At 42.3% G+C, this 19,548-nt stretch overlaps 1 protein-coding gene across 2 annotated transcripts; it reads left to right on the plus strand.

The window, feature by feature from the left end:
• Positions 1–42: 42 nt before the first annotated feature.
• NUS1 (NUS1 dehydrodolichyl diphosphate synthase subunit) lies at positions 43–16,898 on the plus strand. 2 transcript variants are annotated; one of them, XM_083828994.1, is made up of 5 exons: positions 43–604; positions 9,001–9,123; positions 11,504–11,656; positions 15,834–15,933; positions 16,666–16,898. In XM_083828994.1, the coding sequence occupies exons 1-5, from the start codon at positions 211–213 to the stop codon at positions 16,754–16,756; spliced, it is 861 nt and encodes a 286-aa protein (XP_083685120.1). In that variant the 5' UTR covers positions 43–210; the 3' UTR covers positions 16,757–16,898. The 2 variants fall into 2 exon arrangements, with proteins under 2 accessions (XP_083685120.1, XP_083685121.1); XM_083828995.1 differs by lacking the exons at positions 15,834–15,933; positions 16,666–16,898 and adding an exon at positions 13,826–15,821.
• Positions 16,899–19,548: the final 2,650 nt, after the last annotated feature.

The following is a 19,548-nucleotide window of genomic DNA, read 5'->3' on the forward strand; positions in this document are numbered from 1 at the left end:
GAGAGGGGAAGGGGCCGGGCGGGGGCCGGGATATGGCGGCGCGGGCGGCAGCGGCCGGGCGGGGGCCTCGGGCTCAGTGAGGCGATGGCGGGGCGGGCGGCGGCCCGCTCCTGAGGCGGCGGCACCCTCCCGGCCTTCCCCTGCCCCTCCCGGCCCGCGCCGCCTCGCGCCGTTACCGTTGCGGCCGTTGGCGCCGCCGCGCGCGCCCCCATGAGCGGCGCGGGGGGCCTGGCGTGGCGCGCGCTGCACGCCCTGCTGCGCGCCCTGCTCTGCCTGCAGCGCGCCCTGCTCGCCGCGCCGCGCGCCGCCGCCGCCGTCGTCGCCGCCTCGTGCGCCCTGCTCGCCCCCGCCGCGCTCGCCCTGCGGCCGGCCGGCCCCGCGCCGCGACGGGAGTGCGGTGGGGGGGGCGGGAGGAGGAAGGGGCCCCGCGGAGCGGCGCTGAGCCGGCGGCGCTGGCGGCCCGACGGGAGGGCGCTGCGCAAGCTGCCGGTGCACGTGGGGCTGGTGGTGACCGAGGAGGAGCCGAGCTACGCGGACATGGCCAGCCTGGTGGTGTGGTGCATGGCGGTGGGCATCTCCTACGTCAGCGTCTACGACCATAACGGTGAGTGCGGGGGGGGTGCCCCGGCCCCGAGCTGGCCAGAGCCCCTGGCGCCCGGGCGCCGTGCCCGTTGGGGTCTGCTGGTGGAGAGCCGAGGGCTCTGTGCACCCACAGGTTCGGTTTGAGCAGGGTACGGACATCCAGGGCTGGGTGTGGGTGTCAGTAGCCACCTGTTTTCATGCATTCGTTCTCCTGTGAAGAGGCAGTGTTGTCAGGTAGTTGAACTTGAATGGGTACAGCCTGCTGGTATGGTGAACTGAAAGAAACGGTCTGCGTTCAGCGTAAGCACCTGTGGTACATGAAGCTTGAGTTAGCTCTGGGTAAGCACATGCAAAAGCTCTGGTGTTGTTTGTGTCTGATCTGTGATTTCATTTGTTACTGGGTCTCAGGCATAAGGCACTCCTGCTTTTGTGGATATTTTGATTCCACATCACTCAGAATCATAAAGGTTAGATCTGAGTTTCTTCTCAGAAGCAATCTGAGCAAGCAGATTGCTCAGATTCTGTGCAGCAATCATGGAAAAGTCCTTCTCATGCTATTTCCTGTCAAGAAGATGAAACCAACCGTATTCAAGATTTCCTTAGCTGAACTTCCTGCCCAGCTGCTGAGGGATAATCCGCAACTGAGACTAGGCAAGCTTTCAGCTCTGAAGAGCTGATAATCCAAGAGATGGACTGCCTCCTATGCTCCTGTCCTCTCTGGAGGAGAGAGCTTCACGCTGAAGATCTTGGTGCGCTTAGTGTCAGTGGTGAGACTGTCAGACACCAATGTTCAGCTGTTGTTTTGAGCCCCTTCTGATGGCCATCTAGAGATGTCATGTAAATTAGACCAGCTCTGTATGTTTATGGCAGGGTAGAGGTACTGTCTGTAACACTTGTCTTGTAGCCGTCTTTCAGGAGAAGCTCAGCTGTGCATCCTACCAAAATAGGTGGTATCTGTTGCGATCAAGGGAGCAAAAGCATCTGTGGAGGCCTTTCCCTGAGCATAGGCTTCTGTGTGTTTTGTTTGTTTTTTCTTTAATGACTGCCACTGATAGCTCTTGTTTCATGTCTGGGCCTTCATACATGATATAAGACTCAAGTGGCTTGACTTTCACCAAACTTTCTAAGATCTTTATAAGTAACTGGGCTTAACACTAGTCACTTACCAATTTAAACTGACCTGTGTAGGGCCGTTGCAGAACTTTGTTACATTGTGTTTCAGTGGGAGAATACTTCCTTCCTCATTTGGAAGCCAAGCAATGGTATAGAACGTTTGCGTGTCCTCTCAAGGACAGAGAAGGCAGTGCCTTCTGAAAAGCTATTTATGTGTTGATGTTTTTGCTCTCAGCTTGGAAAGCATTCAACCAGGCTAAGTGGAGCAGACCCAATATTGATAGTAAACAAGAGTAGGAGTTTCCATTGTGGCCTGAAGAGAGAGAGTTGAGTGTATGGGGTCTCTGTATTTTCTGCTAAACCTCCAACTGTCTGCAATATTGCCTGTTGCTTCTGTACACTTAATCTCTTCAGATCTTTGCATTTTACTGTGCAAATATGTACGTGAGCTGACCTGAGGAACAGATCCAGCTGAGAATCACATTTCTTAGTGCTCTCGCTTTTCAGATTTGAATGATTGCAAAGTGAACAGCGCTGAGCAGGGAGACAACACTCGCAAATGCTTAAGCAGCCACCGTCACTGAGATTCTGTCTGGAAAGGAGACATCAGAACTTCTATCATGTATGTTTTCACTGTGGAAAAGCTACTTCTGCTTCTCCAGAACACGTGCTGAGATCCAGTCAGATCCAAGACTCTCTGTTAGAGAGGACTGTAAAGATGATGGCCAGAAATGACGAGGTTATGACCTCTGAAGAGGATTGTAGTTGAAGTAACCTTGCAGAACAATTGTCTTTGTCAGCAGTTCAGAAATAAATTATTTTGTATAGAGTTTGTTTGCTGTTCCCATATATTAGTTTCTAGCATGCAACTTAAGCATGGGTGTAAGTTTTGTTAGTATCCTTAAAATTTGAAAATGGAGGTGTGATCTCTTCACTTTCAGCTCAGGAAATAATATTTTTCCACAGCTAATTCTATTAGTCCCTTTGATATGCTGGTTTAATTAGCACCTTGAGTTCCAATTTGTTGGTACATAATTGATGAAGGCAAGCCTTAATCCACAGCAATGAAGTGGTTTTAAATCATTAGCTTTTGCCAAACTCTCAGGCTTGATGAGATTAGCCTGCTATTACACATCCATGTTCTTCACAGGCTTTCACTGCGTTTTGTGGGATACCAGCCATATCTGTGCTTTGCACAGCAAAAGGAATTTGAGCCTTTTAAAACGGTGTCAGAGAGTGAGCTCTGAGCAAGTAGTCATTCACGTGGCTTGAGTGTACTCGGGCTGTTGGTGATAGCGGGTATTAGCCTTTCCTTCCGTGCTGAGCCTCTTACGGTGCCTGGATTGAGCATCGAGCGCTTCCAGATGGGCTTATGGCTAAGTAGGGCGTTGCAGTGCCTCACAGACTTGTTGCTAAATCCAGTTCTGAATGGTAGGCGACGGATGGACGGAACCCTCAGCAGTAACGCTAGTAAGTGAAACTGGAAAAAGTCACGTACTGTGTGCTCCCCTCAGTAGCAGAGGCTGAATCTTGGTTGTGCTTTGCTCATTTTCATCTTCTCAGGTGGTGGGACTTAGCTGTGGTGTGCTGAGCTGCTGCAGTGAGGGGCTGTGCTCGTACAGCTGTACCAGCCATTGACCCAGCAAAGGTGTGCTGTCACCACTGATACTGGCCACAAAGAAGACATGATGACCAGGGCTCTGCTTCTTAATTAGATGGATTGGAGTGTGCTTTGTTTCTTCCTTCACTGCATCCTTGTAGTAGTGAGATTTTTCTCGTTGAAGCAGGAAACTTTGTTTACAAGAGTGCTCTTCCATGGCTGTGTCCTCTGGAAGGAACTGTTTTGTCAGCTTCCTGTAGAAGGCTTAAATTAAAAATGTGACCTTAGTTGGATCGCCTATGGGAAAAAGGGGGAAGTGTGGCATTCTTCCGAGAAGAAGAAATAGCAGATAAGCTGGTTGTGTGTTTATAGTAGTGACTTTCTGTATTTTTGACAAACTGACTAAAAAGAAGATTGTTTTCATATTCATAGCTCTTCAAACTAAGTAACTGCATCCCAACTGACCCCGGTGTGCTGCAGCAGCCGCACTAGTAACTCTAAGGGCAGCTTGGCTGCGGTTAGCTGAGTCTGAAGGACAATGGCAAGAGAATCCGGTACGGTACAGAGACACCGAGTAATACTTGGGGATCCTTACTGAGTACCTGGCTGTCTTCTCTGAATCTGCAAAAATCAGTATTCCAGAAGACTGGAGTACGAGTCCTTGCATAATGCAAGAGAACTGTAATACAAATAGCTGTCTTGTGCTGTAATAAATGTGGTGTGATATGTCTTGTGGTGTGCAAACCAGACACTTTTCCCAAGCAGGGCCTAAGATGGCATTCTTGTGTTGTCTCTGGTGTTTAGGGGCCTTTTTCTTTCTCCCAGTTTTCGAAATACTTCCTGACTATGCAACAAATCAAAGCACCAACAAGGTTCATGCTACAGTGTGTGCCTTGGTTATCAAATTCAGATTGGCTAAATCTTGATTTAAATAGGTTTTTGATCAAGGATTTATTTTTGTGGACGTCTGTGTTCCCAGTCCTATTACTTGGTAGAAATCCATCTATGCTAGTCAAGATCTTGTCTCGGAGGAAATAATGCAGCTCTCCCGCAGTCAGAAGGCTGTGGCTGCAGTTACGGAGCAGCAGCTGAGCTAACCTGCTGGGTAGCCTTTGGCCGGTATTAGATACCTCCTCCTGTTAAAGTTATTTGCTAGTCATGAGATGTTCCTTGAGTGTTATTTCTGTTATCAGAAGCTTTCCAGAAATAGCCTGGGACAAGTCTAGAGCATTTTCAGGGGGCATGCAGAGTCTTGGCATTTCAATACTTAGAGCTCCTGAAGAGATGCTTCTGCTTGAAGTCTTGTTAAAGCCTGTAGTACTACTTTACTGTGGTGAGAACTTGAGTTTCTTTATACTGGATTTAGCTCTCCAGTGAACTTTTACTTCTGACCAATTTTCTTTTAGAAATTCTTTGAAAGAATAAAGTACAGTAGGAAACCAAATAATCTTTTATTAGCTGCAATCTAGGCTCTTCCAGACTATTTGGTAGTTGGGTAGATGTGATCAGCGCATAAAACTATTTGTGTGCTCACCTAGATGGGGGAGCCAAGTGCGTCGTGGCTTTGTGTCACTGGAACACTTGATACCAGCGTCGTGTAGTTCCTGCTGTGGGTCCTCTAACCCTGTGAAACTTCACATTGAGCAACTGTTTCGGTGTTCAGCTGGCGGGTTCTTCAGACAACATATGTAATACGGTCTAATGCTAATCTGTACAAGGTGAGCTTCTTATAGGCCTGGGTAGTATGGAAGCAGTAATCTTTTGGCTGCTGGCGAGCTCTTGTTGTCCAGGCACAGCACATCCCTTCAGGAAGAAATGTGGGAGGAGCGTTTGCCTAGTGCTGCTCTGAATCCTTCCTGCTTGGTTAGCTATGGCTTCAGTGGCTTCAATATAGATGAGACTAAAGTGACCTCAGCTAGTTTCAAACGTGGCTTCTGTTTTTTTCTGGATTCTTGGAATAGAAGAGCCTAAGGCGTTTCCTAGCTCTTAGTGTCCTGTGAGGTCTAATGACACAAACCCCGCTTTCTTCCAATAACTGCAGCCAGCATGATCCAACATGGGGATGTAGGCAGAAGCTGTTCTTGGGTTATAACAGTTTCTTGCAAGTACATTATTTGAATTGGGTTGAGATCTGATGTTTCTCAAGCTGTTAATAGTTCAGTGCTTCAAACAGGCTTGTTACTGGATGACTGTTGGCACTGGAAGAGAGTTGGGAAAAAGCAGGTAACTGAAACGCCATGGAGATGTGTTCTTCCTTACGCTGAGCTTTTAGTAAGGTTCTCTTGTAGGGAAGAGACTCTTCTCCTGTGTCTTACCAGACTGTGCTGCTTTAAATAGCAGGGCAACTGAGAGTGTTGAACCCCATGGGGCTACCAAGCCGTGAGCAGGTGGTGGCTGTGGTTGTCCGGCTGGACGAGTGGCTGACGCCACCTGGTGCTCCTTGGGTCCCGGGGGTTCCCCCAGTTCTGTGCCCTGCTTCTGCTGCACCTGCACACCTTCATGATCTATGTTCGTCGGTCTCTATGCTGCAGCACCACAGCTGATTGCAAATGGCAGGGCTTGTGACTACTCTAGAACAGAGCCCAAGGTGTGTCACAGAAAAGACCTGTGTAACGGCAGGGCTACGGCAGAAAGCCCAAGTGCTTCTGGTTTGCCTCAGCTGTTGTGTGGCTGGGAACTAATGATCAGTAGTGGGCTTGCAGCTCATCTTGTAGAAAGAAGAACTATGCCTAGAAATCGCTAACGCATTCTCGGTATTTGTTTTAAAAGCATAAAACAAGGGAAAAAAATGAAGTTTTTCTTTTTGAAGAAAAAAGAAAAACTTTGAAGTTTTTCTCTTGCTTTGGGAGTGGTAGTGCTTAAGTATACATAATTCTTAAAGCACTTAACTTGCTGGAATATACACACTCCTCAAGCATGCTTTTCAGAAACAAATTATTTCTAATTGGGAATAGTGAAAATCTCATGTTTGTTCTATATCCAAAACCCTGGTAGTGCTGAAATCTTCCCTGCTTAACAGCAAACAGTTACAGCATTAGTAAAAATTATTAGATCTCTCGTCAAACTAACTTTCCTATTGAAATCATATTATAGACTTGCTTTCAGCTTGTATGGAAGACTGAACAAAATTGGGAGGTAGTTTTAAATGAAGGCTTACTTGCCTGCCTTGGGACACTTGAGTTGTGTTACTGAATTGCTACACTCTGACTTTTTCACTATGTTTATCATGCATAAGTTAGCAACAGCGTCTTCAGAACTAGCTTGAATATATTTTCAAATGAAGTTTAAAAAAATTCACCTTGTAGACAAATTGAATTTTGGAGATATGGTAAGGGAAGGGAGTGCGTATCTGAGCTACTACCACATAAATAATTTTCAAGTCAAATGTGAGTTTGGTCCATGTGTGCTGCTGCCTACATCTTCTCTATCCTGTGCAGTCATAAGAAACAGTCTGTTGTGTGTTGAGTGAGAAAACAGTGACAGAGTAAAGTTCCCAGATGCTGTTGGCTTTAAATGAAATCCTTTAAATTAAATCCCTCTGATGTGCTTTGGGGTCATCTCTGCAGGCAAACTGCAGCTGTGTTGAGGTTGGCGTATCAGCTGGCATTCGATGCGGAGGTCTTTCTCAAAAGGTATGCTACAAATGCACAATACAGCTACAACAGGTTACAGCTTACCTGCTATTCCAAGAACAAAGTAGGATCCTGATTTGAACAACTAAAGAGATGGATGAGCTAACTGAGAGTAGAAGTGAAATGCTGATAATGATCAGCTAGAGCTCATTGATGCATGTGGCATGTCTTCAGCATGGACTGCGTGCATGAAGGACTTCTTTGTTTCGGAGCTCAGTAGGCACCTTAGTCTGTTCTCCTGTCTGTTCTCCTCAGTGTCTTCATTTACTTCAGAGCTGAGGAGTGGATCCTTAAATCTGGCCCACCAGTCTGTGACTGGAATAGCAGTACCTTCTCATGAGAAAAGAATTGATGATGTTAGTGTTGGGTGGGGAAGGAAACAGCAGCTGTTTCCCAGATCGGGAGCTTTCCCTGATTTTGCCAACTCTTTTTATGAATATTGAAGGTTACATTTTGGTCTTGGAGCAGCTGGAAACCAAGTGACTTATAGGTGTGAGGCACACTCAGCTTTGTACAGATTCTTCTTGAAGATGGCCCTGAATTAGCAGTGCTGTAGCTGTGCTGCTGCTGACCTGAAGAGTAAGGAAGATGTTCAGTGCTAATGCACAAAGCAGGCTCATCCAAGTAGTCCTATCAAGCAGTATTGCATAAAGCAATCTCAGCATCTGATATATATGAATATACACTAGTAAGCAGGAGCACAAAGTATAACAATTGTGATGAATTCAACATCAGTGAAAGTGTTGCCTGACGCATGTGTCTGTCAAGAGTGCTGTCTTACTGAGATCTGCTCATCTGTCAGGATGTGAAATCAGTTATAGGCATCCCTAAGATGTGTAATGAAATAAGTTATATTTTTTGCAGGAATTGGCCAGGGTGTGAAGAAAAACACGTGCGTTAACCACCTGTTAGAACCTCTAATGAAGTCTATATAAACCCACGAGCTCACGAGTATATTAAATGTGTTGTATGTCTTCATGTTGCAAACTAACTCCTGATGTATCATGGTCTTAACCCAAAGCTTCTGTGCTGTTTGGCCTACTACCGATGTGGAAACTGCTGGTGGAACAGTTTCTAATCCTAGAATCAGGTTGAGGTGATTAAATCATAAGCATGACTGGGAAGTTGGGTACAAATTTGGTGTTTCTTGAGTGGTAAGCTGATTGTCTGCATGCTTTTGGACTGGTCAGCAGAAGTCCTTGACGTAGGATCCCTGAATGAAGCTTAAGCTCTTAGTAACAACCCCGAATGCCGAGTGATGAAAGCATTATCAGTTCCTAAGCAAATATGCTTAGCCACACTCTTGCATTGTAAATATTTAAGCTTTAACACTTAACCGTGGTTTGTAGTTAGAAATAGTTGCATGGCATCACTATTAAAAGCTAAAATTTACTCCAGAACAGAAATCCAAGTATGCTTGCCTAACCAAGTTTTTGTAGTTTCTTGTGTTCAAAATGCATCTACAGTAAGTGTACGAGTATTAAGAAGGCCTTGGGGACTGCATTGCTCCTTGCAATATGTAGCTTGTGAAATTCTCATATTAGGAAATCTGTGGCTTTGGCAATGTCACCTGACACACTGATTTAGTCTTCTGGCTCACTTTGTGGTGACTTGCTTTGATAGCCCTTGGCCTTAATGATGTGGCGGTAAGCGGTAGCTGATGTCGATAGGAAATCCCTGGCAGTGTGGGGCAGTGAAAAAAATTGGTGTTATGGTGACTTGATCTTCCTGTGGTGGTAGGGTATTGCTGTCAGACTGGTGCTCAGCATACCAAGGACAGTGAAGTGATTCTTAAACTATCTGTTATGCAATTGCAGCTTGCTGCTTAAACCAGGCTGAGTAAAAGAGGAACAAAAGCACATGAGAGTTGTCTCCCTGCATATGCTCTTGCAAGGTCACTGAAATTAGTCACGTGCAGTAGAATTTGCTTTGGATTCTTAACCGTACTTGTGAAATCCCGTTAGAAACCAGCACTGACTGCCTGATTCTTTTTTTCCTCCTTCACAGTATCAGATTTGTTTTTGTAGTACTTTACAGAAGGTGGCTGATGTGCAACCTTTTTTTTTTTTAAAGGTATTTTCAAGAGGAATAATTCGAGACTGATGGATGAAATTTTAAAACAGCAGCAGGAACTCTTAGGACTAGATTGTTCCAAATACACCATGGAATTTGCAAATCAAGAGAAAGCTGATCAAGGTAAGGTGGATTGTGGCTGGGCAGGGAATTGGTATGACTTTAAATAGCTGTATATAAATCATAACTGCTTTTACTTAAGTACATTTCGCTGTACTATGACCTTGTCTTTCATAACCTACTGATTATCAGAACATGTACAGCCTTCCTGAGCTAGTATTAAACTTTCACTGTGATTGCTTGTTTGTAACTAATAGTGAGGTGTTGTTCTTCCCTGCTCCTAGCAATCATTACTGCCTAGGTGGATCTTCCCTTTAGCCTGGCTATTGTGCCACACACTTTAATGTATCAGTGTAGCTCAACTTCTCATGGTTAGAGTGAGAAATTCCCTTGCTGAGAGTTGAAAAAAGCACTTGAGCTAGTGTAAGGGAATTGGTGTTAGGCTACAGTGCATGTACTTCCACCTTGCCAAATTTACGCTCATACATCAAAGCTGGGAGGAAGGAAGGGAAGAGCAGTATCATCGGTTGTCATATTAATGGGTAACCAGGAAGGGAAAGGGCTTAAAAAATAAGCTCTTGATAGTAATTTCTGCAGGAAGTAGAAAACAGGAATATATTTCAAGGTGAATGCTCCTGATTCAATACTATCTGTTGTAAGTATTCACTTTTAATAAAGTATGCTGATAGGCATACACACTAGAAGTCCATGTAAAATGTTTTAAATTACTTTTAAATTAGGACTGTGCCTCAGAGGGATAGGCTGATATTTACAGCTTTTCTAACTACAATTCATATTTAAGCAGAGCGTAAGTTTTAATAACAGATTTAAGACAATCATATTACATCGTTTTTTCTTTAACTCTTTCTACTACACCTTGCCAGCTGTAGTACATTAAACTGCATTTAAGGTGCTACTGGCAGAGTTTTGCTTCCCCTACAAGAGCTTACAGGGCAATGTGAAGTCCAAAGTTGTAGTATTAAGTTACCTTTGTAAGCACCTTAGGCTAAGATGCTAGCATTTACATGGAAACATCTGTGTTTAGTGTTCTTCTTATCCCTGTGAAGACTGAAATAACTAGAAGAGAGTAGAGTAGACCTGCTGTTAATGTCTTAAACTCTAGCACACTTAGCTGCACTTATCTCAGTTGGGATATTCATGTTGAGTTCAAATGAACTAGTGAAAGACTTCTCAGACTTCCTGACTGAAAGGATACATTTAAATCTCGGGAATTTTTTGTACTGGAAGTCACGAAAAGCAGAGGTGGCTTCTGTTCTCTTCAGAATCTTTCATTCTTACACAGAAGGCTCCATAGCCAGACCAGATGCTTCCTACTTTGAACAACTGGTTTCTGTCCAGTTTATAATAGGAAACAATTTCTTGTTTCTTGCCAAAAGTAAAGCTGAGCGTCTTTTATCAGCACTGATGTGATGTTAAAGACTATTTCTCTATATGACAAATCAATTAAATGTTTTCAAGAAAATTTTATTGTGGTGACCATTGATAGAGCTTTTTTGAGTGTTCTTAGGACTGCATTCTGTCTTTTGTAGTCAGATTCTGCAGTTTTTAAGAAATGCTGGTTTTTAAGTATCTGGTTAATAACTGTGATATGTTTTGTATCAGTCTAATGTGTGCACAGGTACAAAACACAGTAACAGCGCTAGTATTTAACCCAGTTACCTCAAGCTGTGTTTAGTACACTGGTGAATTGTAGTCTTCAGCTTCCTTTAAGTCTGCCTCCTAGGTACTGTATTAGAACGCACTGTGATGAAAGTTGTGTTGTGTGAGAGGACTCCTGCCTCACAGTAGTGTAGACGTGGATAAGGTTGTTGTGAAATGTCCTCTTAAATTAGTCATAATTACAGACCAATGGATAAATTCTGGTAGTATTACTTAGCTTCTCTGTAGTAATCTTAGATCAATATTGCAACTCTTGCATCAAGTATGAAGTGCTATGGAAATCCTCTTATCATATACAGGGAGGGCCTTGAAGTAATCATACTGTCACATGAATGTTCAAAGTAGCTGTTAAAACACCTTCCTCCTATAGGATAAGAATTAGATTTGCTTTTTCTTCACTGAACTGCAAGTCTTCCTGCATTGCTTGCCACCCTCAAGTCAATAGCTATGCAGCCTGTTCTTACTGCTTTGCCTGACAGCATGATAAAAACCAATGTAAATTCCTTGGAACAGCCTCTGCGTTTCAAGGCCAACTTTAATTAAACTGCATCTCACAGGACTCCTCAAAATCGTTGCTTCAAGCTTGCTTTTTAGTAATACAGCAAATCTAGATGTTTCTTACCCATTTCTGTAACAGCTGGATGATGTATGCTTCTGTATGAAGTAAACCAAGTTACTTTCAGTCGTATATCGTGTGAATATTTAAAGCACATTCAAAGCAACCATATTTCTGTTGCTTTTAAACTGTGTTTTGTACTTTCAGTTTTAAATTGCCAATCTACATTGAAGGTGCTGTCTCCAGAAGATGGAAAAGCAGACATAATAAAAGCTGCTCAGAACTTTTGTCAGTTGGTAGCACAGCAGCAAAGAACATATACAGACCTGGACGTGAACGAGTTAGACAACTTGTTAAGTAGTAAGTATGACATGGTCTGTGGGGAGGAGGGGATGTTAATGTGTGTTCTTACCATGATAAGCATTGCTTTCTGACTTATGCTAAACATTTCTTGACGTTTTGTTGCTGCTTTCTGTTTAAATAAAGAGCCTGAAAGGAAACCCTAAGCTAAATAGGGAGTCTGATCTTTATAGAACATCCCACAGAGCTTGTAAATTCTGTAATGAACTTTCTGAAAAAAGTACTGCTGAGATAGTTGAAACTAGATTTATACCTAAGGTTACTTTCTTGGAAGATAGCAAGCCACAAGTCTGTGTGAGTCTTTTTCTAGATTTAGTTAGAGGAATTAAAGCTGTTATAGCTGCGAAACTAGTGCCCTGGGTGCAAATGGTAGTGCACTTGCTGATCGTTTGCTTCTGTGTAACTCAAATTAGTTATTTCCATTACTAATCCACACAGATTACTGACTCTGCACTGAGGTGCATGGCTGCATGCAATAGTTGTGCAAAGGGCAGGGCTGCCCTCATCTGACGTGAAGGAGGAGCAGTTTAGATAAAGCCTTCAAATTCCTAGTCACACTACAGAGCTGGAATACTTCATCTTCTTTCCTAGAAGATCCATGCATGTTAATTGTGACTGACTACCCTGGCAGGGTTTGAGTTTCAGTTAGCACACTTGAACTTGGATGTCTGCAGGCATGCTGTTACAGTGTGGCTTCCATTAACTGAAGTCTGAGATTTTTTTGTTGTTCTCAAATAATTGGTCAGCCGGATTGCTGGGCAGATTGACTGCAGTGGGAGTTGAGATGCTTTTAATCTTAATGTCAAACTAAATTCTATCCCTTCAGCATACTGCATGATACTTCCTCACTGTAATGGAGTGTTTAAACAGGTGTTTAATATGATACCTCAGGGAGTAATGTAGATGTCTTAGATGCCTATTATACTCCAAAGGTGACTTAAGGAAGGGAATAACTGCCTCCCTAAAACAGTCGCTCATTGGGAAGAACTGGTGCCAGTGATGCCCATGTATGTGTTTTGGCCAATGCTGCTGAACTGAAGCTTCTCCAACACTTGTTTCTGATCTTCTATCCTTGTACTTTAAGTGTCTGCATATCTTAAAAGCACTAGGTCTAGTCTGCATAGCCTTAAAAATCAAGCAGATCTATTGTTCAAGTAATGCATGATAGCTGAACGCAGGAAAAGAAATATTGATTTTTAGTCTGTCAAAACTGTAAACTTCTCAAAATAGGCAGCTTAACCTGTGGCTTGTAACTAAGGATAGTATCTATAACTAGTCCTGCTTATTAATTTGCTTGGTTTTAATGTTTAGGACAGTTGGAAGAACTCATCTTTGATGACCAAGTTAGCTGATGAAACTGCTTGTCTTAGTTGTAGTCAGGCTTAGCTTCTGTGCATCCTTAATTGCAAGGTATGGGATGTGAAGGTCTGAGTTGCTGATCACAGTTGAGAGGGAATTCTGAAAAGCAGTATTTGAGTAGCTGTGTTCTTAGGGGTCATGGTGACTTCTGTAAATCTTTTTTTTTCTCAGATATTAATTTAAATACCTGGTAATATAGTTTATTTTATAATTTCTTATGTTTAGGATGCTGTTATTGAAGTCTGGTTCTTAAATGGTGCGGTTCTGGGTTGTCACGTGGAAATTTGGGGTTCTTTATCCATTCTTGCTCCAATTCTTACAGCCTGGGTTTTCTCCACTGTAAGTGTACTTTGTTCTGAGCAATGCCTCAGAAAAGCAGGTGCCACTGCATTGTAGCATTGTCTGCTTGCTGTCTACCTTCCCAGTAAGGAATATGATTACAAGGTTGTTCAAGTTGCCCTAGAAAATCTATGTGGAGAAGGGTGGTGCTATCAACTTCACAAATTCTTTCACGTTTTCCTTACGGAACTCCTGATCTAGAAGGGATGTTGCCAGATTCCTGTCCCTTGGTTGTCCAAGTCTTTTGGCTTTTTGTTCAGATTCTGCTCTCAAATCCTTCTGTCTTTTGTGTGCTAAACTTGAAGAGCACTTTAACCTTAGCAGCTCTGAGGGTGTTGCCACATACAAGTATCTGTAGTGTTGATATTTGCAGGTAGGGAAATGGATGCAGGGTGGAAAGCACAGTACTGTGTTTTAATAGGCTGTTCTGACAGTAATACTACAGTGTCCGTTCTCATTTTCCTTCTTCAGATAGGAACCAGAAGGAAATCTTAGAATTAACTGGGCTGTCTGAAGTTCTTTTCCTGTTTGAAAAGCCATTGCAGTGTTGAAGATCCTGCTGCTGAGCTGGCCAGCTGAGGAGTACTCAGCTTCTGAATCAGCTGATGAGTAAAGCTGTCTGCTTCCACCAGAATCCCCGCTTTAAGTATTCACTGCTTCCCTGCCGAGCTGTTTCAGACTAACATACTAGGTTCCCAACAAATCAGCAGCTTCTGCTTTATACTTCTCTCTTTGAAATAAGCTCTGAGTGGTGGCACAAGGCATTCTTGTATCTAAATACTTCATTAGAAGCGCACACACTTGGGAAAATAGCTTATTTACCTCTGGCAGAAAGATTACTATTGCAGTGATTCAGTGACAAGGGAGGATGCAAACTTTTTTGAAATCTCCAGCTTCAGTTTCAAAACCGGGGGGGAGGGAAATCAGATGGGACCTTAATTCCCTGTTTTGTTCTTCCAGTGTTAAGTTCCTCTGAGTAAATTTAGGCTTGTATAAGGTTCTTGATTGCTTTAAAAAAAAGTGAGAAAATTGGTAGATAACATCTGAAGTTCAGAGTGGGAAGACAGCATTAAGCTTTTCATCTGCTGAAGGCAGAAATTATGCAATCTAAGCAATTTGCAGTTAACTTGTGGAATAAATGGGTAATGGGAGGGATAACAAGAAATACCATGCAATAATTGTGACTAGTTGCAGCATTGTAGCAAAGTAGAGTTACAAATGCTGGAACGCTTTTTCAGGTGAGCTGGGTAGGTGCATGAAGATCAACTTACTTGTTTGGTCCCCCTTGGTGTTAAACTGTTTTCCACACGTTGCCTTAAGCAACTTGCTAGAATTAGTAGAGAAAGCTGGACTAAGGCTGTTCTAAGCTTATTGCCTCTCGGTCAGAGTTGGTCTGGAGTTCCTTAGGCATGGCAGAAGTGTATGGAACATGGATAATGTCATTTGGCCACCGTTTGCCTTCAACCTCAGAAGATCAGTAGGAAGCTTTTATGTTAAGCAAGACAGCAAACTACTAAAGATTTAATTATCTTCGCTTATCTTGGGGAGACTTCACTGTGTATCAAACCACAGTATTTGGTCTTAACTTTTGGGGGGAATGAAATGTAGCTTTTTGGTTTTTAAACACCTGTTTGTATGCACAGTTCCAGAGCCTGGGTAGAGATAATGAGGTCATCGGAGTTGGGATTAGAGTAGTTGAGTAATGGTGACTGGGGTCTTAGGGTATGAGTAGTAAGAATGTGGGCACCTAGTGAACTCCTTCAGCACCATCTAGTCCTGCCCTGGGGTGGATCATGCTGTCTGCTTACTAACCAGAAGAACAAGGTAACGTGTTTTTTTGCTTGCTCATCTAACCAGAAAGATGTCACCTGAAACTTTGTTGTAGAAGTTATTTTTTAAATTGCATGTCTAGCTAAATACTGAGAAATCTAAGGCTGTGGGTCTGACAGGATATTTATTACAAGATGTTCTCTTGACAGTCTGATATCAATTTCTTTTTTCAATGGAATCTCTGAGGTTTTTTGTTAGTGGTCCTTTTACTGTACTTGACAGCAAATCCACATTAAGACTGTAGTAAGTATGGGTCAGGGTGCAGTGTGTTTTGTGCTACTAAAATCAAGTTTGCCGAGACAAAACTAGAACAGGTTGGTTTTAACAGCAGTATTACGGTTTGCTGTTATTCAAAACAGTCCAACTGTTCATATTGCTGCCTTACCACTTCTTAAACTTCCTGACATAAAAAGTCCATCTGGGCCTGCAGTGACTGGCTAAGCTTTTGCTCAGTTAGTTCTGTTCAGGTTGTGCAAGAACAGTCTGTTCTCTTGATCTCTTAATTATTGACTCCTCAGGAGCCTTATTTTATTAAAAAAAAACAATAACAATACATTCAATTAAAAAGCAGATGCTTTAGGACTTAAAAAATAAATAAAAAAAAAAATCTGGTGAATCTGACAAAACCTAATTTAATTCGTTCTTACAGGTACAAATGGATTTCCAGATCCTGATTTAGTCTTGAAGTTTGGTCCTGTGGACAGCACATTAGGGTTCCTTCCATGGCACATCAGACTGACAGAGATCATGTGAGTTGCTTGTAACTCTTGTGGGAACAGGTTGAAATATCTCACTAAAGTCTTTAATACGTGACCTACCTTACAGAAATAGCTGTAAGAGGAAATATGTCTAAACAAAGTTGTCCAGAGTTTGATATGAGGATTTAAGAACTGTTAAATGAGAACCTGTCATACTTCCAGGCTTTGTTGCTATATCAGTCATCATTAGGCAATAGCAAGCTTTACTTCTCAGGTTTAACAAACAATTTCTGCCGCCTTCTAGTCTTAACAACTCAGTTCATGTTGGGGTTCCTTACATGGATTTTTGAGTCCTATGCAGGTTTCTATTTCCTTTATAATCTCCCTGATTGGATAATGCAACAATATAAGATAATGCCTCTGGATTGCTTTGCATCTTTGGCAATAACTAAACTGACTGTAGGTGCTGTATGTCTCATACATGCTCTCAGAGAGCACTTCCAGGACACTTAAAAACATGTGTGGAAAGACCTTTGCTTCTCCAGCTCTTGCACAAATTGGAAGTGCTGCATGTACCTTAATGGATAGGCTTTTTTAATTCAGAGGGTAACACAATACTGGCAGCGAATTAGGGAATTGTGTAGCAATTACACTATTGAGAATAACTTTTCCAGGTTACTAAGACAAAAGTTTGCTTTCGGTAGTGGTATTCCTGACTGGCTATGACTATAAATCATATGTTTATAAAAGCTTACTTTAACTCTTTCTAACTTGCTTTCTCAGTTCTTTGCCTTCCCACCAGAACATCAGCTATGAAGACTTTTTCTCTGCCCTCCATCGCTATGCAGCCTGTGAGCAACGCTGGGGAAAGTGACTTTTGGCTGAGCACACTGAGTCATGCTTTCCACAGAAAGGGAGTGATGTCTGTTTACAAGCACCTGTGACCCATAAGTCTGGTTCATAGTCCTTTCTTAATTTATCAACAAATTCAATAAAGTGTCTTACCTTTCTCAAGAGTCTGTGTGAATGCGTGAGAATATATGGGGAAGGGGAGATTCACAGGTTTGCTTGATGAAAACGACAGTTACTGCAAGCAAAGCTGTTCAAAGCCGGATTAACCTCACTTTGATGTCGTAGTGACCAAAAGAGCATGCAAGAATTTGGTTGTGTCAAACTCAGAGGACAATGTAAACAAGAATTCTGTCTCTGGACATCCTTAAATCTGAGGAAGAACTCTCATGTGCATCAGCTTTATATTTTTAATTATTCATGGTCAGGATTTCAGAACTTAATCACTTGGTTTACTATGTATTTACTATGTAATATGTGAATTTCAGAGGTCAATATCGGTTCTGTTAACTCTATGAATAGGCTGCTATTTAGCTGTCAGGGCTAAGCCAGCAGTAGGTATCAAGCTCTAGAAATATGGAAGAGGTTCCATAAGAAAAAGAATGTCACTTCTGTGGTAAGTGGATTAAGCAGTCTGCTTATTGATACCCATCCTGTGTTTTTTTGAGATAAATGCATAGTATTCCCACAGCCTTGAGTGAAGCTTCTCCTACCATCAGGTCAGTTTTCCTTGGGCATAAACAGTACTATGTATTGTTTATATATGTTTCCATGTAAAATTCTAGCCTGAGGTGACAAACTAGCTAAGGCTCTGGTATCACTTGCTGAAAAATCTGAAAATGTACGGGTCCACTACTATGGCTAATGCCACTTGCTTATTGTGCTTGTGTACCCAGCAGCGGAGTCTGCTTAAACGCTTTATTAGGTTTGTCCTGACCTGTGTATTAGAAGCTTGGACAGAAGTCTGCAGCAGACAGGAAATAAGATCAAATGAAGCTGCTCTACACTATCTCAACTGACAGAACTTAAATAGAAACACTAGCTAGAGTCTTCATCGTGGAATGTCCTATTCTAGTTGTGCTCCTAGTATTGAGAGTAATCTGAAATTAAGTCTTCATAGCAGCATTCGAACAAAGCAATATCTTCAGAGCTGTATTACTGGAGACAAACATTAATATTTCAGCCTTCTGCCCTGCAGGCTGTGGAACTGTGATGCTTCATTCTGGAAGTGTGTGGGTTTTTTTCCCCTCTTCAAAATGAGCCTGGCTTTATCTCCCTCGGGATAGGTATGTCACTAGAAGGAAAACCCTCCCCTTTTCAAAGGGAGTTGTGAGATTTTAAATGAATGTTTGCTTCTTTGTGAAACAGTATTTTAACTGTTGTAGCTTGATTAAAAGTTATGTCTGCATAAACTTAGCTGCGTTTTTGATCATACCAAGATCAGATTGCACTTACAAGAGTTCTATTTTGTCTCATGAAGGAAGTAGGGATGTTTAATCAGCTAACACTTCTGACATCAAATAACATTCCCCATGAGCTGGAATGCCCTTTGCAGGTCTCCAATGTTCACTGTTACTGTATTGCAGAGCAGAGGAGCAATCATGCAATGTTTCCTAGGTTTTGTCATTACTGCAGGAAAGTGTTCTCACTGAATGTTAAACTTAAATTTTTGTGGTGAATGGTGAGCCTGTTGGAGGGGAATCTTGAGTATTAAAGTTTAACTGCGTTATGAATTTTGTTTCATCAAAATGTAAGGTGGTGTAGAAATTGACATATATACATCTTACTGTGTTGCTAAAGCAGTTCTGGTGCTGGCAGTAGAGATATCAAACGGGAAAAGCTTAGTTTAGTTCTCAAAAGTAATCTATTTTTTATATTTGCATCAAACTGCCAAAGAATACTTAATACCTGAGCTGCCACTGGTCCTCAGACTCCTGCGTATCTCAACTAAAAAGACGTGTTTTATATCGTAGACAGACCTCATGGTCTAGGACTTGTCTACAGAGGGATGCTTAATGAAACTAAAAAATGATTAGTTCGGCTGCATTTGATTCAACTTAATCAAATCTCTTCTGATGGCTAGTTTAATTGTGAGTAAGTGTTCCTCGTGGAATTAATGTAGTTGAACTAATCCATGTATCACTGAGTTGGGATCATTTTTACTGTCCCTGTGTGGGCAATCTTCAGTGAGCTGTGCCAAATGCACTGTGCATATCCACAACTTGATCTCTGAATGTATGTCGCTGCAGTGAGCACCTCTCCCCAGCTTGTTCCATGTGAAGGTCTGTGGTCCAGCTGTGATGTCTGTATGGCTGTAGTCTCCGGGTCCTTGTACATACTGTGTAAAACAAAAGTTTTTATGATTAGGGAATCAATTTATTGAGTTTTATTATTGAAAGTTAAATCTGAATCTGTAAAACAAGAGAATCAATAAAAGACTATAATCTTTCTACAGCCTATGGTGATACATGAATACTTTTATAGTTCTGACTGGGGAGCTGTAGCCTTATTCATGTTGTTACACCACTCTGGGGAAGTAGGGAACTTTACATTTCATGCTCTTCTATACTATTCTTAAATCATTTGCTATACTGTAAGGACTGGACAAGTTTTTTATTAACCACTCCCAATTTCTAAGAAGCTATTACGAAAGCTTTCATAATAAAAGCATTTACTGTAAAACCCTTGGTCCTGGGAACTTGCTAAATTTGTTCCTGGCTAATAAAAAGCTTGCTTCTTCTCCCTGCTCCTGAGTCAGTCCTGAACCATGAGCTGTGCTGGACTTCTGCCGCTTCTCTGGCTTGGAGCAGGGTCGAG

This window comes from Anser anser (genome assembly GCF_964211835.1).
Source record: "Anser anser genome assembly, chromosome: 3".
NCBI classification, from domain to species: Eukaryota; Metazoa; Chordata; class Aves; order Anseriformes; family Anatidae; genus Anser; species Anser anser.